At 37.9% G+C, this 23,940-nt stretch overlaps 1 protein-coding gene across 5 annotated transcripts in view; it reads left to right on the forward strand.

The window, feature by feature from the left end:
* The window catches only part of LOC117387819 (protein shisa-6), a 162,381-nt gene that overhangs the window by 58,807 nt on the left and 79,634 nt on the right, over nucleotides 1–23,940 (forward strand). Inside the window, exon 4 of one of the 5 annotated variants that reach the window (XM_055229564.1) lies at nucleotides 9,819–9,831. The exons of the other annotated variants lie outside the window; for them this stretch is intronic. Within the exon in view, the coding sequence (XP_055085539.1) occupies nucleotides 9,819–9,831 (13 nt within the window). The remainder of the gene's footprint in view (nucleotides 1–9,818; nucleotides 9,832–23,940) is intronic. 5 annotated transcript variants of the gene reach the window in all.

Genomic DNA, 23,940 nt, shown 5'->3' on the forward strand with positions numbered 1-23,940 from the left:
CAGAAAAGCACAGTGCACGCGACTCTCGCGTCATATTCCATAGAAACAGCGCTTTCCTGTATCACGTCCTTTTTAAGTCCTCAAAGCGAAAAAAGGGGAGTCCAGACACGGATAAGAGAAGAGATGAGACATCTGTGGATCACCTCTGTAAATGTCCTATGCATATTTGTACACTTCCCATTATTGCACTTAAAACTTAATGCGTAATGCTGTTAATCTCTTCTGTAGCACTGTTTGGGCTGACTGTTAAGATCATTATAATGATGAGTTTTTTAGTGTCCATCTCTACAGTCCTAGTGCGCTGAGCTCAACGCCCGGTCCCATACTTGTGCGCATTCGTGGCCAAAGAGGAGCTTGCTGCTGTTGCCTATAGACCAAAGAGCTTTTTAATACATTTTAAGAATTATTCACTTTTATGTATCTAAGTCTAACATAATTAAACTATAAATTGGCCCAATGAAAAATATAATATATTTCATTGTACATATCAGATTTTAGCTTATTTCCAGAGTATGAATCCCCTCCTCTCAGCTGCCACAATGTCAGATAGCTGGGTGACTTTGGAAGGAAGAAATAAATAAAATAATGAAAAAGTTACTAAACTTACCAGGCATAGCGATCTCCAGTGTTGGATCTAGCCATCAGTGTCATGTTCCAATGGCAGCTTCTTTTGGCGCTACTGGATAAGTTTTAATGTATTTCTTTTAGTCATCTCACAATTAAAAAATCTCTTAAGGTGTGTGAATCGGCTCATTTTTGGACATAAGATGTTTCCTCTTGAAAAAATTAATTCATTACAGCCTGTTTCCTGGACTAAATAGTGCATTATGGGCTCAACACATGGGGAGCGACTAACGAGAGCGTACAGCGACAAACTGCGGCAACTAGCGGCAGCTTGCCACGTCGCGCTCTGTTCCAGAGTGGATCGCGAGCCTCCTACACATCTGACAGGCTGTTTATTTGGAGGGAATTTTGAGGTTGCAATAATAAAATAAAATATAAAAAAGTTGTTTGTTCAACAACTGTATAGTTTTTTTAGAAAAATCTAAAATATTATGTGATCAGCAGTGTGGATTTCGTCGTAATATATCCACATCTCTAGCAGTGATGGATTTTATAGAAAATGTATCAGCAGTTGATAATAAGCAAAATACAATTGGTATATTTATCGATCTACGTAAAGCATTTGACACTATTGACCATAATCTACTCTTACAGAAGTGTTATGGGATCAGGGGGGTGGTTAATAATTGGTTAAAAAGCTGCTTAAATAACAGGCTTCAGTATGTGGAACGGAATGGAACAGTATCACTTCATAAAGCTCTATTGTGCGGACTTCCCCAAGGATCTGTTCTGGGGCCAAAATTATTCATTCTTTATTTGAATGAAATTTGTAAAGTTTTGAGAATATTGAAGCTGGTTATTGTACCATTGTGTTGTTATTGTACATGCTGTTTATGAAAATTTTTTTTCTTTCCTCCATATGGTCATTTTGTTTAATGTAAAAACCTTAAATAAATATATTTTTTTAATGTTGAATCAGTCTTTAATATGTTTGGTTACTAGCCTCCATAAAGTTATCTGCATTAACAAATTTGCGCATGTTAATCTACCACTCATATTCACCCTGGCATCAACGAGTTCCCAGGCAGCTGTTTTTTATATATATATATATATATATATATATATATATATATATATATATATATATATATATATATATATATATATATATATAGTCTTTTTGAGATATGTCCAAAAGTATTGGGAAATCCAACATGATCATGATGGTTGTGAAGAGTACAGCGCATTGGCTTGTCAATCAAACTCTCGCTGATTGGCTGTTGTGCAGGCGACAGTGATAAAAGTAGAACATTTTTCAACTTTCATTTATCACGTCACAGGCCCTCATGTGCACGTCGACATGCACGAGTCGAGCCCATTACACAGTTGCGCATGTGTCACGGTGAAGTTCCGCTTATTCTCAGGTCTCAAATGTGCACTGGTTTCAATTTCGTGTTTAATTTTGAAATTTGTACCTCAGTGTGTGTAATATGAACGTTATATACATAAATAACATTTTGACTTAAAAAAAAAAACAGAAAACAGAGAGAGACTAGTGTTGATGACGTCATCAACCACAGACGCACACTCGCGTGCCGCTCACCTGGCAGGTTTATTCTGAGCTCAGTGGCTTGTGCAGTTCAGTCGTCCTCCGAAACATGTTTAAACTTTAAAGCAAGAAATGTCTGGCCGAAAACGAAGACTTAGAAGTACACCCTTGACCAAAGAGATGGAAATCCAGGAAAACATCGATGGCAGTGCTACTAGGAGTAAGTGTTGTTTTTTTTTTTTTTATAGTTTTCTCACGCACACGGTCCAAAGTTAGTGCACTTCTTAAGCTGTTTTCCCCAAAATGTCAAATGAAATAATGCACTATAAGACTATATAAAATATAATAGATTAGGTCATATAGACCGTGCATGGCCTATCCACATAAGAACAGTCGAGCTGATGTAACGCAGCCAACTGCTGCTTGAAACTTTCTTCTTGCCCGACCCTGTATTTTACCCGGTTACGATAGTTACGATAGCATGCAGCGGTAATAAGTTGTGCATAAGCGCTGAAATTTATTTGGCATTACTTTAGAATTTCGTGCTCGTGAACTGAGTAAGCTATATCTATGTCTTGTCTGCAATTATGTAGGCCATATATATATATATATATATATATATATATATATATATATATATATATATATATATATATATATATATATATATATATATATATATATATATATATATATAGATAGATAGATAGATAGATAGATAGATAGATAGATAGATAGATAGATAGATAGATAGATAGTTAGCTGCCCCAACAGCATCATTAACAAACCAAAGACAATTGCAAGAATTGAAAATGTTGGAAATGGAAGTGTAAAATTAAGGAGTTGACGAAGAACAATGACTTCTTAAAAGAACAACTGGCAGTAGGTAATTTCCTTTTTTTTTTAAAGAATGTTCATAATTATTCCAGAATATTTACTTGTGTTGTCTTGTGAAAAATTAAGATTGGTTTGACAATCTGAGAGTCATCTGAAAATGGTGGTAAATATAAATTTATATTTGTTTACATTACAGCTCTCAGGAAAACTAACCCTGGTTCCAGCTCCACTAGCTACAGTCAGGTTTCTGATTAAGCAAATTACACTTCTGACACAGTAGTAAACAGTGTCAGTGCAATGCCATCAGAAAACGATACTGAGAATTCATCAGCTGATGAAAAAGGAAGAAAAGAAGGATGAAGAAGAGCCAAGTCACTGTCACTGAAATTGCATTGTCAGAGAGGCAAGATTTTACTTTTAAATACTTACTTTATTTAACCATGTCACTTCTGAGCCAAGGCAGGGTTGGACATTAGGCATTTGTGGCAATTCTCCACTTCCAAACAACCACATCTACATGACCTTATTGACCCTTTTTACTATGATTACCAACATACTGAACTCTTAAGTATCTATTTGGCCTCATTGCACATTAGTCTAATGACAGCTATGTGATGTCTTTGTCTGTTTAAGTGTATAAATGTGGTTCCCCGCTATTTTTGTCCTGACATTTGTAAAACATGCTTTTGAAATCATCCAATGAATAATTAGGATGTTAGAATGTGGGTAAATGAGATCTGAGTGTAGAACACTGCTATTTAAAATATTTTATCTATATTGTTTCCACTTTCTTATTTACAGTTCAAAGTCCAAGACAAGTGGTGGCCAGATACCAGGCACCATGGCTTGGGCCTTCAAAAAATATGGGGTGGACCATAATACAGTTATCATTAATTGCCGAACTGTACATAGGCGCTCCAGAAAAGAACAAACAAATGATACAGACTTACAGTAGTGCTGTGTAGTAGTGTTTTTTTTTTCTGAAGATGCTGAGGTAGAGCAAAAGGTCAAAACCCTGGAAGATTCAGGGAATTCCTTTTAAAACTAAATCGTGGAATGTATTAATTCTTTAAAAAAAAAAGAAAAAAGTACATTATACTCTGATGTAGAATAAGCCCTTCTTTAGGTACCAGTGGTTGCCCTTACAAGGCTAAACGGGAATGTGGGACACTGAAGTACCTGTACAGGCCTATAGGGGCAACCACTGGTACCTAAATAACAGTTTATTCTGCATCAGGCTGGTGCATGTACAGGTACATGAGTATAAATGTGCCTTTAAAGTTTTGAGGTTCCATTTTTAATTGTTTTGTTTTTGTAGATGACCGCAAAACTGTAAAGGCACGTTTATTGACAAGTTATAGTTTTGTTTTTGTTTGATGGCCAGACTTTTGTTTTTAATCATAAAGTTCTTTGAGACCTTTAAAAGAAGAGTTCACAAATGGAATCCTGCTTAAAAGTGTTCATAGTAAGATGTTTCTAAGATGTTTAGCAAACAAAACGGATTTCGATTATTTGTAAATGTTCCGAAAAAAAAATGCAATACACATCCAGATGTTCTGTATCTATGTTGCTTGGCTTGCTTTTTTAAGTACAGTTGATTCCCACCTCTGTTGAAGTTAAAATTCAGGAGGAAATGTGTCATGGCACTCTGGGCTTAGATAATGGCTAGTATAGTACCTTAGCAAGTACTTAATTAAGTTAAAATAGTCTTCAATTTAGAAGGGATTACAAAAAGGTATTAGCTACTGGTTGAATAAATCATGAACTAATGGTGTTATTCAGGCATTTCTTAATTATTATCACAGGCCTAAATAATGTGAAAATTCTGTTATTGTTTCTGTGGAGTTTGGCCAACCTTAACAAAGATTTAATAAAGCATAATTAGTCTTCACTTTAGAAAAGCTTTCAAAAAGACTTACTTAACAGGTAATAGCTGCCTGAATTATCATTGCATTGCAGGATTAGTAAATCATTCTCTCATAGTTTACTAATCATTAACAAGTGTTTGAGTTGATACTTAAATATGCATTTACAAATACACACACAAATGGTTAGTTAAGGAGGAACTAAGCATGAAATAAGTATGAGTAACTATACACAACACTATAACTATAACACAAGCCAATTAATTGCTAATTAAGTGTTTATTAAGATTGTAATTAAGTAGTTATTAAGCCCAAATCACTATTAATTAAGTGTTTGGTCATTATTAAAAAAGTCTTTGTACATGCTTTATTAAGGCTAAATACTTTGTAGTTATTATAAAGTGTTACCAACACTTCCACATAAAGGTACAAAACCATGATCTAAAGATGTTCTGTGTTAGCAGTTAATACCCCATACAAGTGGAATATCCCCTCTTTTAATGCGGTTTTCAAAACATGAAAACCAGAACTAGTTTTAAATTTTAAATGGTTTGCAGTGGTCCAAAGTTATTCCTCACTTAATTTATGCATACAGAGCATCCTAATTATTCACCATGATGAGTAACCTTAACCTTGTTGGAGGTACTGAACCCCACCTATTTCATATGCACATTCACCGAACCATTCTTTATTGAAAAATAAAATATGATTTTTTTCAAATTCAAGGCATATGTATGTTTTACTGGTGCACAAAATGAATCGTGCATTAACATCACTGTGTTCAAAGAATAAAACCAATACAATGCATGAACTCACAACAAATTACATACATACCTTTTCACAAAGACTTGACCTTTTTCATTTTAATTTTTAACTTTATGTATTCCAATAATGGACTTATTGTATTTATGCTATTATTATTTTTAACATTTTAACACACATCGTAACTCCACAACCAATCGTGCTCTCATGTATATTCAAACGGCATGTCAAAGCAGAGGCATGGGGCTCTTTAAATATGTTACTGTCATTACGGTACGGTAGTTATGTGCTTCCATGGTCCCTCGAAGATGTCCAATCAGAGCACAGTTGTCGCCGGGATCCTCCCAGTCAATGCCGGGGCATCACTCTGGCCACTCACTCTAGCCACTCACTCTGGCCGTGTCTCATGCTGTGTCTCAATTCACCAATGTGCCTTGACCTCCGCCGAACCCCTGAGACTGTCTCACCGAACCCCTAGGGTTCGATTGAACCCAGGTTAAGAAGCACTGTTATAAGGGTTTTTCACAGACCAGAACAGCATTTTCTGTGATGGTAAAGCTAACAACAACTAGCATGCTAACACCTTCGTCCTGATTACCGGGTGCAGACATCATGCAGTGGACTTATAGCTGTACTGGGCCAATTCAGATACAAATACAGAAGACCTTTAATATTTATACATTTATTTTCTTGGTGTTTTATGGGAAATTACAATGTGGCAAAATGAAAAAAATACAAAATCATATTACATGATTATAGTCTTAAAAGCGTCGTTACCAAATATGAAAATTTGATAACTATGAATAATGGTTTTCCATTTTAACATCATGTTTTTTGATGCCTACAAATTGAAATGGTCGATCTTTTCAAAGACAACACTAACACAGACAGGAGCGCCATTATGCTCTGTTTTGATTTCCTACAATTACCCAGATGATGTATTTTTAGACTTTTTCCTCTGGGAGCGCAGCCTCAAAACAACTAACGACTGAGAATCTCCAGATGTGTTAGCCACTTAAAAAGAATGAATAAACAAAAAAACAAACAAAAAAATATATAAATGTGATGCATTTTCATCTCTTTTTTCCCATCAGTATTTTTCATGATAACTGAATGCACACATTTTTAAATAGTTTGGATTTCAAAATGTATGTACTAAATGGCTTTGTTCTAAATGCTTTCTGCAACAGTCACTCAGTGGGTAGCATGTTTGTCCATTATCTAAATCCCACTCTCAACATAAACATCATTGGTAGAGCAGTTAGATCCACTGGCCCATGGTTTGGCAGTGTGATTCCAAATCCCACAGATGAATGCTGTGATTGTGTCCTTGGGCAAGACAGTTAACCCACGTTGCCCCCGGTGTCTGCTTAAACTGGTGTATGAATTCGTGTTTTGAATGGGTGAGTGGTTCATTGATATATTCATTGATATACTGAAATCAGGCTGAAAACCTAAGCAATTAGGGATATATATATATATATATATATATATATATATATATATATATATATATATATATATATATATATATATATATATATATATATATATATATATATATATATATATATATTTATTTATTTATTTATTTATATAATATATATATATTTATATAATATAAATATAAATAAATAAATAAATAAATAAATATATATATATATATATATATATATATATATATATATATATATATATATATATATATATATTTTAAGTATATTGAACAATATTACATAATTTGATGGGAGGTAACACATAACATATTAAGATCAACATTTTACCCTTTGCCCCCCGCACTTAGTCACTCACCCTTCAGATTATTACAACAGATTCAGCGCGCATCCTGCTCATGACATTATTGCACATTGCATCAGGTTTGTCAAGTTGTTGTGTAGTTTTGTATCATGTTTTTGTATATTTATGGAAAATAGTCTAACTGTGAGGAGGGTTCAAGTAGGTCCTGGGAGAGATCGCTAAAATGCCCCTTCAGGCATGTTATGATGAGGGAACAACATTATAACATGTTAGAAATCTCAAAAAGGTTGATTTTGCATAATACCTCATCTTTATTATCTTTACCTTATCTTTATTATATATTTACTTGAATACACAAAAGTCTAAATACAATTGTAGGTACTCCTGACTAAGCTTGTCTCAAGATTTGACTGCACGGATACAGAGGATGAACTAAAAAATCTTATGAAATTGCTTGTGTCTTTAAGTGTAAGTGTAGCCATAAGAATGAGGCATATATTTTTTAGCTAGTAAAAACTCATCTCACCATGTCACTGTAGCGCTGCTTTAGAATGGCAAAATAAAGTTGCCTTATATGACTTTTCTGATTGGGCTCTTCCACCTGCTTGCCTCTATGTAATTGCTTTGCCTGAAATGTCCCACAAGACTTATTCCCTTTTCCATGCAGTTTGAGAATAGTGGTGTGACCTGTTTTATCCATGGTGAATAATAATACCATACTGCAGAACATCACAAGCAAAACAATAATAACGATGCATGACAACAACTATTCAATGGTTAGTGGTCTCCCAACTCGAGACCATGTCATAAACTGGCATATATATATATATATATATATATATAGTATTGTTGTTTACATGTTTGATCACTAAAATGTTTGTTAATAAACGTTATGGCCAGCAGTCTCATTAATCATAGAACTCCTCCACTCTGATACACGTCTGTGGCTCACATTGGGACTCATTTATCTTTTAGTTTAGGCACTGTCAGTGTGCCCAGACTACTGCAGCAGCACTAATGTCTGTGTTTATTCCACTCACAAACACTTTCACTTCAAATGCAAAAAGAAAAAATCAGTCAGAGAGGTTTTGGTCACGCAATACTAACTTTTGGGTTTTGTTTTGTAGAAGTCCAAACTATTGCAGCCTCACTTCTGAGGGAGTTTTTGGAACAGACTGTTTTAGTGTAGTGTTTAGAATTCTATTGCTACATTTAATCATGAGAATGCAGCAAAGGGAGTGCTCCTATTGTCCTGTCCGCATGCCAATACATACTTCCTAATATTTTATGAAGATGTAAATCAGATCACCAGTTATATATCACTAAGCTCAGATGGTCGTGAATGACAGGTGGATTAGCCAATCAGGGACACACATGGACCATCTGTATCAAAACAAATATGGCAGTTTATGCAAAAAGAAAAAAAAAGAAAGAAAAAAAAAAATATATATATACATATATATATATATATATATATATATATATATATATATATATATATATATATATATATATATATATATATATATATATATATATATATGGGATTTACAACATGGCAGATTTCTACAGAATCAATGAGCAAATTATTAAATTATTAACTATGTTACATCAAAGTTTTTTTTGATTGTATTTTATTTATAAATGACAGGTGACCAAGTGACCAATGGGCTCCTTCGTTTCACACGTGTCACTGAAATAAACAAATGGCAAATGACTGAGGGAGTAGGGATCAGACTAATCTGGATTTGCGACACAAACTGAAAGTGTATTAAGTATAATTTTCAACAAACTTCCTAAACTTGCTCAGTCTTGTCTCTCTGAGCACATATTTTTATTATTTTTATTTTTATTTTTTATTATTTTTGTTGTAATACGATGAGATCTGAGCTGCAGAGAGTTGAATAAGTAACTTTTATGGCTAATTATTTTGTTCATTCTTCTATTTATTTGTTGCAGTTCAGGACTTGTGATGGATATTTGACATTGACAGTGAGTTAGGCTTCAAGTGTGGTACATCTGCTGTCCTAAAATCCAAAGATAGCGAGTTGCAGTAGCTGTGCTCCCATGCTTTTAACATGGCTCATGTTTGCAGTTGCTAGCCGAGGGCGGCAGGCACAAATCCCAGTGTTCAGCAGCACAGGGCTTTCTCCAATCACCATTTTTGTGTGTGAGAAATATGACATGCAATGCTGAAAAATATTGGGGAAAAAAATGCTTAAAATGGGAGTCTTTCCAAAGCTCCGTGGAGAGACAATGTGCGCCGATAGATGAGACAGTGGCAGCTGATGCAACAGCCCGCAGTACAGCTCCACACCAGTCGAGGGCGGCGCGTGTTAATGCCTCCTGTCACTGCAGACGCTGGGAGTGTTTTTCAGTGTCACTCTGTGGAGCTTTTTGCGCTACATCACTGTCTGCCCCCACACGGTTCTCATCTGGGGGGGGGGGGGGGGGGGGGGGTTGATTCAAGATGGAAGATGGAGAACCCAGGCTTGAGTAGGCGGCTGGTCAGGGTTGGCAGATTTTCAGAGAGCAACAAGCGACCAATGATTTGAAGGAAAAAAAAAAGAAAAAAAGTTTTATAACAAGTAACCCAAGCCCCACAAAAAGAAGCCTCAAATAGAATCACCTAGATAAATGCTGTGCGTCATAGCTGAACAAGCGCTAATGAGATGCACATATTTCTATTTCCATATTTTACAACAGTAATGGCTTTAAAACATTAAAGAACACATATTATGCAAAACCAGACCTTTTTGAGCTTGTAACCATATTGTTCCATCATTAAAACAAACAAGGAGTTGTACATTTCACCTCATTCATGTTGATTTCAGTAAACCTTTGTAAGTCCTTTACAGATAGAAGCCCTGTGCAGTTTTTAAGTGCATAAATCATCACTAGACTTGTTTTAAGCACTTTTTTTTTTTTTTTACCTCAAACCACGTTCATTACTGTGTGCTTGCACAAACATGTCCAGACAGGGTCGGTTCAGCCTATAAGCAGACTAAGCAGCTGCTTAGGGCCCCAGGGCCGACAGAGGGCCCACAAGAGCCCATACATTTATATTGAAAATATAAATGAAATGAAATCTAAATGACACGCCAGTATTTATACTAGTCTAAATACTGAGGGCGTTTTTTATCATTATTTTAAACTTTAAATTTAAAATCTTGCAATTCCAAAGCAAAGGCACTCAAGACTCCTTGTATTTCAGTCATTACCATAGTCATTACAGTGACTGATACAAAATGGAGGGCCAAGGATGAGAGCAGGGGACGGATCCAAGATGGAAGACCAAGGCTGATCCAAGATGGACGGCCCAGTTTTAGAGCTGGGGACTGATCCAAAATGGAGGGCAGGGTTATTGATCAGGTCCATTGTGCACTGTTGTCTAATCGTTCTCTCCAAATGGAACTCTAGGATTTATGTCAGGTAATAGACAAAAATAGAAGGAAGAATTTAAAGAAAAAAATGTCCGGTAAGTAAGATAAGCTCTTTTAGAAAACATTCACATCAGTAACTGCTGTGTTTGAATTGTTCTGTTTCACCCACTCCATTGTTCAATGAGAGCCTTCCCAACCTCTCAATTCTTTGTTTAGTTCACAAGGACAGTTTCGGCTATTCTACGTGCTTATGACATGTAGTACAAAGTGCTAATCTCAGTGCTGTTAGAGATTTACTATGAAACATACTAGTTCTTTACAAGTTACATTTTGCTATAGCTTTAGGACTCTGTACCTGATTGTCTTAAAAAATGTAAAAAATAAAATAAAATTTAAAAAAAGGTAATTTTGAACAGTTTGCAGAAATCCACACGCTTCTCAGTCCTCTGTTTTTTGTTTTTTTTGTTTTGGGATTTTTTCACTGGTAAGCCACCATGTTTGTTTTGACACAAATGGACCAGGCTTCTCTAGGATTGACTAATCCGCCTGTCAAGTGTGCCCTCTGGAATCAGAGAGACGGTTCCAGACCCACTCATCATTAAGTTTTATTCTGGCTGGACAGGTAAATATTTGTACTGGGGCAAGACATATTTGGCTCATATACATGGGAAAAAATATACATATGTAACATATGTTTAGATTGATGGTGTGGTGGTTTAAAAATCCACTTTTTTGTGTTACACCACAGTTTAATGTGAAGTGGCCCTTGACTATCTCTAATTTTAGAAATGGAAATACCAGCAGTGTTCCAGTGATTTTTTTTTCCAAGTCAGAGGTGGGAAATATCCCTGTTTCCAGCTGCCTGTAACACAGCATGAATTTGCAGATGTTGTGGTGTTGCTGGATAAACATGTCAGGCTAACAGAGTTTATCACTGCTAAAATTATTTCAATATTATTTTAATTTTGCAATACTGAGCACTTCCAACAGAGTTTTCATCCACACTAGCAGAGAGTGGTGCTACGTTACATCTTATCCTCCATTGTAATCTCCAAATTAGCTCTCCCTTCATTTCACTAGTACCTCTATGCGGTACTACCCTGTCATTTTATCTGCTCCTCCTGCCTCTAGGCTTGTTGTCTTTGAATTCTGAAAGAAAAAGAAAAAAATTGTGTGTCTTGTCATCTGGCTCTCCAAAAGCTAGAGCTATCACAGTTACGCAGATGTTAGCTACAGTAGCTCCAAACGTTCCTCTGATTCCGCACTGTACCGGAGCCGCGCGAGGAGCATGCCAATTAACGCCGTCAAATTACGCTGAAATTGCGGTATGATAATGAAAAGAAAAAAAAAAGTTCAGCAGTAAGAAGAGGCAGCGCTAACTCTCCCAACACACACCACATTTGCAAAAAAAACAATAATAGGATGGCGTGAAAACCAATTTGAGCAGGTCCATGGGGCAGATTTAAAAGTGAAGCAAGGGAGGGGAGGGACAGAGGGTTCTGGGCTTTGTCTAGGCTAATCACAGCTGTACAGAGGGTAGTACATTTACATTGACAAATACCAGCATACTGGATCATTAAAAAGGAGACGATGTCAGAAACAACAACCCCGCATTGTTAAGTTGCCTCCACATTAAGAAGAATATGGCTGCAAAGAAAACAGTGCTTGCATTTCAATAGTAGAAGGTTGATTTTTAAAGTACCCCCCCAAAAAAGTATATGTGTCCTGAGAAGTGAAGAAAATGTGATCAAATTAAAGACTGATTATGCCAAAATGGATTCTTGTGAGATTTTAGCTGTGTTATAATGTTACATCATCAAAAATATACCCAGATTTGTGTTTTCTTTCATTCACACTTGTTTGAGTAATGCTTTATTATATCTGTCTACATCTCCAAAGTTCCAAATGCCCTGTTCCACCTTGTGATGTCATGAAGTAGTAGTTTTCAAGTTAACAGCTACCTTTTACCTTTTGTTCGCTAAAGTTAGGTGATTCCATAACTGCAATCATCCAGATGATTCTAGTAAAGGTGTATGGAGTTTAAAAACACAGTGGAGAATTTCCTGTATTACCACATGACATCACAAGTGTTTTCATTGAAACAAAACACAACTTTAGGTATGTCTGTGATGATGAAACAACATAATAGATAATATAGAAAATAATGTAGTATAGTTCCTTTAAAATGCATATCACAGGTTATATGACAGGTTAGATTACTCATTTCATTAACATATAAGCAACACACACACACACACACACACACACACACACACACACACACACACACACACATGTTTCCCCACTAGGAGAATGCCTCTCCTAGTCTGTTGCATTAGCTTCACCAGGTGTGTTTTTGAGATCTTTGAGCTTCCATTCACAACACCTCAATGGTTCCCGGGTTTATATGAATTTTGAAAAAATGGTTTAAAATGGACTGGGCCAGTTATCCAGGCATTTAAAGGTAAGTGCATCTTATGTGTGTCAAATGCCCCTGACTCGGTACAACATGCCGTGAAATGCCCAGGCCTCTGAAGTGCTGCTGGACTGTGATGTGCCATTCCAAATGCCCGCACTTTCAAACAGAGCCACTGCAAAGCTCTCCCCATGTAGCCTCCTCCTGCTTTAACTGCCCAAGCAGCGAGCTCACTGGGACTCTGCAGTCATGTGTTAATGCTACCAGCAACACTGCACTAATGCTACCTGCTACACTGCACTAATGCTACCAGCAACACTGCACTAATGCTACCAGCAACACTGCACTAATGCTACCTGCTACACTGCACTAATGCTACCAGTAACACTGCTCTAACGCTATCTGCTACACTGCACTAATGCTACCAGTAACACTGCACTAATGCTACCTGCTACACTGCACTAATGCTACCAGCAACACTGCTCTAATGCTACCTGCTACACTGCTCTAATGCTACCTGCTACACTGCACTAATGCCACCAGCAACAATGCTCTAATGCTACCTGCTACACTGCAGTGATGCTATTGGCAACACTGCTCTAATGCTACCTGCTACACTGCAGTGATGCTATCGGCAACACTGCTCTAATGCTACCTGCTACACTGCAGTGATGCTATCAGCAACACTGCACTAATGATACCAGCAACACTGCACTAATGCAACCTCCTAGACTGCAAAAACACATTATCAGGATTTGTTCAAAATCGCTTAAGTTCAAAATATAAGCAAGGAACTTCAGTTTACAGGTCAAAATTTTAGTTTTAGTTTCAATGTGTATATATTTTTATTATGTTGAGGGTGCAGCCACCAATTACACTGAAGTAAATTAGTGATCTACGAAATTACTCAAGTTATAGTAAAAAAAAGAATGTAGGGATGATGTATGATTTTTTTGTGAAAAATGTAGGAAAACATACGTCCTGCATCTCCACAAACTTGACTCTTATTTGGCCTAGACGAGGACAACCTACTACTTGTTTCCGTGGAAATGTTGTTCCTTTATCCACAAAGATAGATCACTTTTATGCCATACTATGGAATAAAGTGGAATAAGTACTTTTTACTTTTACTTCACTAAATTTGAAAGCAGGTTTCTGTACTCTCTTCTCTGTACATTTTCAGCTGGACAGATTATTTGAGGGTTTATATTTACCATGTTCATGGTAACTGGTTAAAAGTTTTCAAGTTCAAGCTTTGGCTTGGGGCAAACAAAAATTGAATACACAAAATTCATAAGAAAAAGTACAAAATTGACTCATATTTCTACTGCCGACCAAAATAAGTGTATATTTTTAATGAATGAATTTAACAACACTTTATCAAAATCTGTGTGAAATACTTTTACTTTTTATTCTTTAAGTACATTTTTAAACAAGTACTCATGTAGGTGATATTCTGGCCACCTCCAGAATGTTACATCCTATTTCTTTAAATATTCAAACGTAAGAGTTTAATTTGATTTCAAAACTAAAATATTTTTAAAAAGTGACATCTATAATCATCATTATTTGGATCTCCTATAGACATGACTATTTGACTCAGGACATGTTGTTTCCTCCGTGTGCTCGTCCTTGGTGGAGTGTCCCGGGCTGAATGACACTCTTGTTCGAAATAGCCCGTGGTCAGTGTTTGGTGGAGTTTCCAATGGCGTTACCTCACACACATCCTATCTGTCTGTGTCATGACCTTAAGCACTCCTTTTAAGCTCTCCTCCTCTCTTTCCCCCTCCTCCCTCTTCTCTCTCTGCTCCCCCTCCCTTCCTCAGTTCTTCTCATCCTCCTGCTCCTCCTCTCCCTCCTCTTCTCCTCTCCTTCTGCTTCCTCTCCCTACTCTACTTCTCTCCCTTCGCTTGCTCATCTCCCTCCTCTCCTCTTCTCCCTTCTCTCCTCTTCTCCCTTCTCTCCTCCTCCCTCTCCTCCTCTGCCTCATCTCCTCCACCTTATCCTCCTCTCTTCCTCTTTTTCCTCTCTCTCCTTTCCCTTTCTCGTCTTATCTCGCTCCATTCCTCCTCTCCACATCTCCCTGTTCTTCTTCTCACCCTCCTCTCCCTCATCTCATCCTCTCCTCTCCCTCCTCCTCTCTCATCTCCTCCTATTCCTCCTCTCTTCCTCTTCCTCGTCTTCTCCTCTTCGTCGGCTGGGAGCTAGACTCATCTCTGATCTATTATTCAGTGGGAGGAAGGACTGGCCCAGGCAGATAAGTCCCATCCTATTGTGCAAGAAAACAAAGTGTGCAATGAGGTTTTTCTTAAGAGCGATGAAGGGCACCAGAGGAATGGGGATGTGGACTTAACATTCTGGGCACAGTGCTCCGGGCTGGGCACGGTAGAGAGGATGGGGCACGGGAGGAATTGGAATGGACCAGATCTACACAGCAGTTTATAGTGAATGAAAACCTTGTCTTTGTGCTTATTAGCAAAGATACATGTTTGTTTTGCTAGACTGCTGTGGCTGCAAGTAAATATCAAATTTGATTTGAATCTGTTAACTATAGCATTCATGGCAAAATATTTGAAGATCGTCTTTGCCTTCTCCTCCCCCTTCCTCTCCTCCTTCTTTCTTCCTTTTCTTTCTCCCTCTCCTCAACTTCCTGTCCCTCCTCTTCCTCCTTATCTTCCTCTCCCTCTTCTCCTTCTGCCTCTCCTCTCCTCCTTTTCTGCTTTCCTCCTCTTCCTCCCCTTCCACTTCTCTTCCTCTCCCTCTCTTCCTCCACTCCTCTTCCTCCTCTCCTCCTATTCCTCCTCATCTTCTACTCTTCTCCTTCTGTCCCTCCTCTTCTCTTCTTCCTCCTCTTCCTCTCCCTCTTCTTCCTCCACCCCTCTTCTCTCCTGTCCTCCTCGTCTCCTCTCCCTCCTCTCCTCCTATCCCTCCTTTCCTCCTATTCCTCCTCTCCATCTGTTAATCATAGCAATTATGGCAAATCATTTCATTCAGGGGTATTGTGGAACTTTTCTAGGGAAGGGTACGTCAACTTCTTCTCTCTGTGGAGATTTCATTGCTTTGCCTGGAATTTTCCACACTATCTGCTTATACCAGACATTTCACAAAGAAGGGCTTTAAAGGTGCACTATGTAACCAACTTGTTTCCATGGAAATGCAATTGCCTTGCCTGGAATGTTCCGGAGTATGGCATTACATTTTCTCCATGAAGACAAGCAGATGATGCCCACAAGGCCAAGATTGCATGTTTTTTTTTTTTTTTTTTTTTTTTTTTTTTTTAATGTGTTTGGGGGATTCAGAAATCTGCAGTTGACTAAATGCAAGATAAATAATATTAATGCTAAACTATGGATCATTCCAGACAGGGATGCACAATACTGGTATGGAATATCAGTGTTGATTCTGAAATCAGCTGAATCGGGTATCAGTTCCATAGTATCGGTTAAGCCAATATTGTGATTGGGCCTGATTTTTGGGCCTAGAACATCTCATACATTTTATTCATGAATCTGTTCAGTAGTCCAGAATTTAATCTCTTGTGTAATTACTTTACTGTTTGTTTGTTTTTTTTTTTCTTTTTTGTTTGTTTGTTTAAGTGCCCATATTACATTTCCGATCTATTTTATAATGTTGTTTGCTCATCACAAACAGATCTGGAGTTGCATTTTGTTTCATTCACATGTTTAACACACAAATCCTGTTTATTTAGGCTGAGTTCTTCTCTCAAAACACTCAAAATGCTCTATTCCACCTTGTGATGTCATCATGTGGTAATACAGTAAGTGCTTCACCATGTTTTTAAACTTCACATACCTTCACTAGAAGCATTTGGATGTTTTCAGCCCTGGAATTGCCAATTTCTACTCAACTAAAGGTAAAATGGAGATGTGAACTTGAAAACTACCACATGATGACATTACAAGGTGGGATAGAGCATTTTGAGCTTTGGAGATGTAGACAGACTAATAATAAAGGGTTGCTCAGACATGCGTGAATGAGACAAAACACAACTCCAGATCTGTTTTTGAGGAGGTAATTATAGCATAGCTTAAGGCCCATAAGAGCCAGTTTTATGTAGTATTGGACCTTTAAGGGAATAAATGCCATTTTCCATCCATACACTGCTATTGGTCAATATTAAAGTTGAGGTATCAATATCTGTATCAGGACTGAAAATGCCGGATCGGTGCATCCCCAATTCTAGGGAGAGCATCACTATCCCCCTGGAGACAAGAATGGTTATGCAGTGCAACTTTAATATAGCCCACAGTTATAACAATCAAATTCAAATGTACAAGCCTGTCTGACACGAGTAAACATATTCAGTTGTGGTATAACCAATATTAAACAGCTCTCTCCCCTCTCGCCCCGTGTGCTGGCTGAAATATGAAATAGTTCAATGGTTAGCGCTCCGCAGCTGTACAAGACCAAGCTCCACCGAGCCCTTGATGAATGGGCCCCATGTTTGTTGTAATCAGTAATCATTATCCATTTATACCGGCCAATTGTTTTCGCCCCACCCAAACCCGACTCTCATCCTGCGCACAGATGGTACAACGTTACACTCCGCTCAGTGAATTAGCCGTTGATGATGCTAGCCGCTGAACTGGGGCGACCTTACCTGTATTGCACAGCTTTTATTTGTGTACTACATTTCCCAGCATGCACATCGGTCTCAGGTGGGATGCCTTCATAAAACTGAAGATACTGTAGATGTGGATGGGGTGAGAGGGAGTTCTCTATTAAAATAGGTTGGATTGATGTGACATCACAACATTTTAAAATGCCAACAGTTTAAAATGGAGCTGGGTAGAATGTAGAATTTATAAAACAAATTCCATAAACATGGCTTGTGTCCCCAGACAGAGATTTCTTCTTAATTATAAAAAAAACATTGGACATGATGGCCAAGTTCTTTTATTTTTATTTAATATACAAAACAATAATCCAATCACCTATTAACAGTGTTGGAGTAACAGCGTTAAACTATAACGGCGTTACTAACTGCGTTACTTTTTTCAGTAACGGAGTAATCTAACTAATTACTTTTCCCAGCGTCGTAACGCCGTTACCATTACTGACAATAAAATGTGGCACATTACTTTTAATTGAGTTCACTCTGCTCTTCATCAGAGTCTCAGAGATAAAAGGTTTGTTTGAGATGAGGCAGGCGCAGATACGACGCCGTCGATCGGTGCGCGGTGCATGCCGGTTAGTTTTGTGTCCAAGATGCCACCAACTTGCTCTGACGTAACTTGTGCGCCGGTAACGGGAAGTTTTTGAGCGCAGCAGCTCTCCACCGACTGCGGCCGCCTGCATGGACTACAAACGCGTAATGCATGATGGGAAATGACGTCCTGTCCACACGTGCATTCACAGTGGATTGGGTCCGAGTTGTGTTTTGATCAGAAACGTGACTGTGTTCTCTCCAAAGAGGAACAGGCTCAGATCAGAGGTGATTAATATTTGAATACTGGACAGAGAATTACAGTGTGTGGCCAGAGAAGGTTAAAGGTTTTGTATTATTTTACATGGTTTATATTTGAATGCCTTGGTTTTGCAAAACATGGTAATGAATCTTTTCAGTATTATACTGAAAGCACTTTATTGTTACTGTTTATTTTAATGAAGAAAATACTTGAAGTACAGTTGACTGAAATTGTGTGACATGTTGATTTATTTGCACTTCAAATGAAATGTTTTATATTTTTTTTTTATTTTTTGATAAATTCTATAATTTACTTGGAAACAAATGCAAAATAATTGCAATCTGTTAAAGTAAAATAAATGTTAAAGGTTCACATCTGTTGTGTTTTTATTGTTTTAACATAACAAGTAACGTGGAGTAAAGTAACACGGAGTAGTTACTTTGCCTAGTAACTAGTTACTTCTCCCAAAAAGTAACTGAGTTAGTAACTCAGTTACTTTTTGGGTAGTAACTTGTAACTATAACTAATTACATTTTTGAAGTAAGATGCCCAACACTGCCTATTAATGGCTGCCAGATATTATGACTACGAATCTAGCTGTTGTGAATGATTAAAGAGGGGTTATTACAGTTCTTTGGCGTATTGATTGCACATAACGTATTTAGGTCACCATGTTACCATTTATTTTTTGTAAAATACTTTGTTCACCGAAAACAACGTATAAAACACCTTTGACGAGTTTCTGTTTTGTTTTGACGCTCTGAGTTCCCCCTCACTCCCCTTCAGAGTGACATCACAGCACAATCAGCGTGCATCCTGCTCATGAAAGTACTGTTTTTCACATCAAGTTTGTGAAGTTTTAGTATATTGTTTTGTATCATGCTTTTGTATATTCCTGAAAAATGATCGTGTGGGAGCATGGGTGATGTAGCCTTGTACAGACTCATTCTGCTAACTGTAAGGAGGGTTCAAATAGGGCCCAGGAAAGATCACTAGATTACTTAAACATGCACGGATGACATCTAAAACTTATATTATAACATGGTAGAAAGCTCCAAAAAGTTGATTTTGCATAATGCCCCTTTAAAAAAAAAAAAAAAGAAGAAAAGAACGAACATTATCTTATTTAATTATTCCACTTTTTTTCAACTGGATATAATTAATTGCATTTATTGTTTATTAATTGCACAAGTTAACTCTCCTGGAGGCTTTAAAACAGCTTTGTAGTCTGTATAAAACGTATTTGCTGTCAAGACCAGCAGTTCCATGCAAAATAATACATATACATACATATACCCCTATGATGATGGCGGCACCCACGGCAACTTTCGGAATAAGGTGAATAAGCGAGCTATTGATGCCCACACACCCCACCCATGGATGCTCGTGTTCTCTCAGAGTGAAGCACAGATTGGTTCGGCTCTGCTCCACTGCTCTTCTCACAGGGGTCCTCCCGAGCAATGAGCACTAGGGCCACAGGTATTCAATCTGCTGTAGGCCGCCTGTGTGTGTGTGTGTGAGTGTGGAGCTGTTGGGTAATGGACAGGACCCATTCTAATGAAACGGCACCTCAATACATATAAATAATGGAGGCTCCCCAGAGGATATTATGGCTCCTGAAGGGGGGAGAGAGAGGAAGAGAAAGAAGAGGAAAAGAGATAGGAGGGGAGTGAAAGTGAGGGGGAAAGACAGGAATTGAGAGGGGAAAGAGAGGGAGGATAGAGGAAGGAAAGAGGAGATAGAAAGTAGGGTAAAGAGAGAGCGGAGAAAAAGCTAGATGAGTGGAAAAAAGTGAGAGAGACGAGTGAGAGAGACAAGAGGGGAAGAAGAAAAGGGGGAAAGAGGAGAGAGGAAGAGGTGTGGAAAAACAGAAGAGAAGCAAGATGGAGAGAGGGAGGGGGATCAAAAGAGAGAAGGTAAAGATGTGAGAGACTATATATTGAAAAAACATAAAGAAAGAAAAATAGAGGATAGAACATGGGTAAAGAGGAGAGCTGAGAGGAAATAAAGGGTTTGAGTCAAAGACAGATGAGAGAGAGACAGAAGAGAAGAGGAGATGAAAAGGCTGTGGAGGCTGATACTTCTCCTGCTGCGGGTGCAGGGATGGGGACAGGTACTATATATGTATGGATGCTTTTGATTGGTCGACAGGCAAAGGTAGCTGGGCTCTCATTGGCTCTCTGTTACAAGTATTTCTACACATTAGACGACAGTATAAATAAACCATGCTGGTGTTGACATTTCAGTAACGATTCTTTGTGGAGTTGATAAAAGTTGAGCCACAGTCGCCGTGGTTTCCGGCTTTGATATTTTTGCTCTAAAACAACACAGACAACATCGCACAGTTTTGACATTTCATTTATCTCCACGAGACAGAATCATTACAGAGGAAAGCCAATCTCCCAAACAATAACGCGGTCTGCTACTCAATATGAATGTCTTCTATTTGGGCCTGATTTGGAATTCAGACAACTCCTTGGCTTAAAGTTTGTACCAGTATAGTCTAAGAGCAGGTCTTATGTCATTATTGTTTAAGAAGGTATTTTACTTCCATGGGGTATTAACCGCTAACACATAACACATTTAGATCATATTTAGACCGTGTCATCTTTTATTATAAAATGCCTATATTCACTGAAAAACAACATATTAACACGTTTTTTTTTTTTAAGTTTTGCTTACATTTTTGAAGCTCTGAGTCCCCCTCCTCCCTTTGCTCCCTACGCTAAGTCACTCACCCTCAGAGCATATGTATGTGGGCAACCCGTTCATGAAACTAGGGCACATCACATCAGGTTGGTGAAGTTGTTGTGTACAGTTTTGTATCATGTTTTTTGTATATTTATCAATAATTGTCATGTGTGAGCTGAGTATTGTACAGAAGCTGCAGCTTACAGCTAACTACAATTAGGGTTCAAATAGGCTGCAGGAGAGATATGATAAAATACTCAAACATGTATGGTTGATATCTAAAATCTCCAGGCATGTTTTGATGAGGGAACAATGTTATAAACTCAGTAGAAAGCCAGAGGAAAAATAAAAACTTATATAGTAATTCAAAACAGTAAAAGGTAACACCGTGATCCAAATATGTTATTTGTTAGCATACCCCATTGATAACCCATAAAAGTAATAATAATAATAATAATAATAATAATAATAATAATAATAATAATAATAATAATAATAATAATAATAATAATAATAATTACTCATAATTAATTAATTTAATTAACAGGTGTTGCAGGTGTTTCAAAAGCTTGATATACTTATGAATTGTCTTCATGAAAATACATACAAGTCTAATTTCTATAGTATACTCCATACACCTTCACTAGAATCCACTAGAATCCTTGGGATTAGTTCCACTCTGAAATTGTCCATCTCTACTGAACTAAAGGCAAAAGGAGCTGTTCACTTGAAAACTACCACTTCATGGCATCACAAGGTGGAACAGAGCATTTTAAGCTTTGCAGAGGTAGACAGACTAATAATAAAGGGTTATTTAAACATGTGTGAATGAAACAAAACATAACTCTCAACATGTTTTTGATGAGGTAATAGCAATATAGCATGGCTTAAAGCTTGCAAGAATCCATTTTGTTTAATAAAGGATCTTTAATATCAGAAGGAAGAACACAGCATAACACACCAGCTTTATATATATATATATATATATATATATATATATATATATATATATATATATATATATATATATATATATATATATGTGTGTGTGTGTGGTGTGTACTGCTCAGAGTACTACTGCATACTACTGCACAGTACTGCATTTATCCACAGAGTACAGTTGGCACACAGTCAGTGCACATCACAGGGGTCTAAATTAGGCGCTGACAGCTCTCCGCGCCTCTCCTCGCACTTCACTGTCAAACTCTTTCTCTCTTAATTACTGCACATTTGGCACAGCAAGCTCGGAGCCAGGGGGCCGCGGAAACAAGGGTCCCTGCGTGCACACACACACACAAACAAACATAAACACAGCAGCATGTGCCCCATAGGAGGAGCAAAAGAGAGGGATAGAAGCTCCAAGCACCAGGCAGACAGCTATAGCCCAGCTCAGAAGGTTTCCACTGGGGGCCATGGGAGAGAGGGACTGGCTTTGCTGGTACTCTGCAGACTATGTAAAGCTATCTGTGTAGTATAGTCTCAGCAATACAGTCAGAATGGAGCTGCAGAAGTTAGTTGATATGCTAATCACGATGTACTTGAATGTCCTGGTGCAGATGTTGGTACACAGATATAACATTTTCTCTGTCACAAAAAAAGTAATGTAAGTTTCTTCGATCATTCTCCACTACATTTGGAGGTGTTTCCCACCTTGATCTTGGGGTTTCCAGTCCGTACTCTGCACAGATGTTTCTGTACACTATGCCTGCCACTTGGTTATGCCGCTCCATGTATGCTTTCCCTGCAGTTATGTGCTGGATTGTCTCAGGGGCCTCTTTGCATAGCCTACACCTTGGGTCTTATCTGGTGTGGTAGATCTGGGACTCTATTGCTCGGGTGCTCAAGGCCTGCTACCGTGTAGAAGGATGAGTGCCTCTTTGCTGTCCTTCAGACCAGCTTTCTCAAGCCATTGGTAGGATTCCTTGATATCAGCCACTTCAGTTATGTTCCAGTTGTACATCCCGTGCAGGGGCTTGTCCTACGATGATGGTTCCTCCACCGCTCCTCTGTCTGAGACATTCACTGAGCACGTCATCTGTTGGGGCCTTGTCCTTGACATATGCATGCACCCCATCAGCAGGAAGTCCCACTACGCCAATTTACAGGTCAGATCTGTGGAGAGACAACCCTTCTCATGGTATGAATGCAATTTTACAAGTATTTTTGAGCAATGAAAACACATTTTGAGCAATGAACATTAGCAAAGTAGTATCATCTCCATGGAGACAAGCAGGTGACAGATCCTCTACAAGAGGATTTGCATAGTGCCCCTTTAAATACTATGACAATGATCCTAAATGTATATGTTATCATAGCTATCTGGTTTAGCTTATTTACACCAGAGTTTTAGCTGCTTAATTAAAACAATTCATTTTCAGTTAGTACAACATCCAAATGAGCGCACTGCTAGTCCCCATAAATTCTTACAAAATGCTGCTTTGATTTCTACCATAATTCATGGCATGTATGGGACTCTAGGGTTATGTAAAAGTGACTTGTACATTATTAATCACCCCAAACATGAATTAATAATGTTCCGTAATGAGTGTTTGGTCTCCTCCAGAACCAGCCAATGTGAGGGAAAGCACTGTTTACATGTCAATATGATCTCCAAATCAGCTACAGTTCTGTTACTGCCACATCGACCAGTACACTGACCCAGTCAGTAGTAGTTCATAGGTTTGAA

Source organism: Periophthalmus magnuspinnatus, chromosome 19 (assembly GCF_009829125.3).
Source record: "Periophthalmus magnuspinnatus isolate fPerMag1 chromosome 19, fPerMag1.2.pri, whole genome shotgun sequence".
Taxonomy (NCBI): domain Eukaryota; kingdom Metazoa; phylum Chordata; class Actinopteri; order Gobiiformes; family Gobiidae; genus Periophthalmus; species Periophthalmus magnuspinnatus.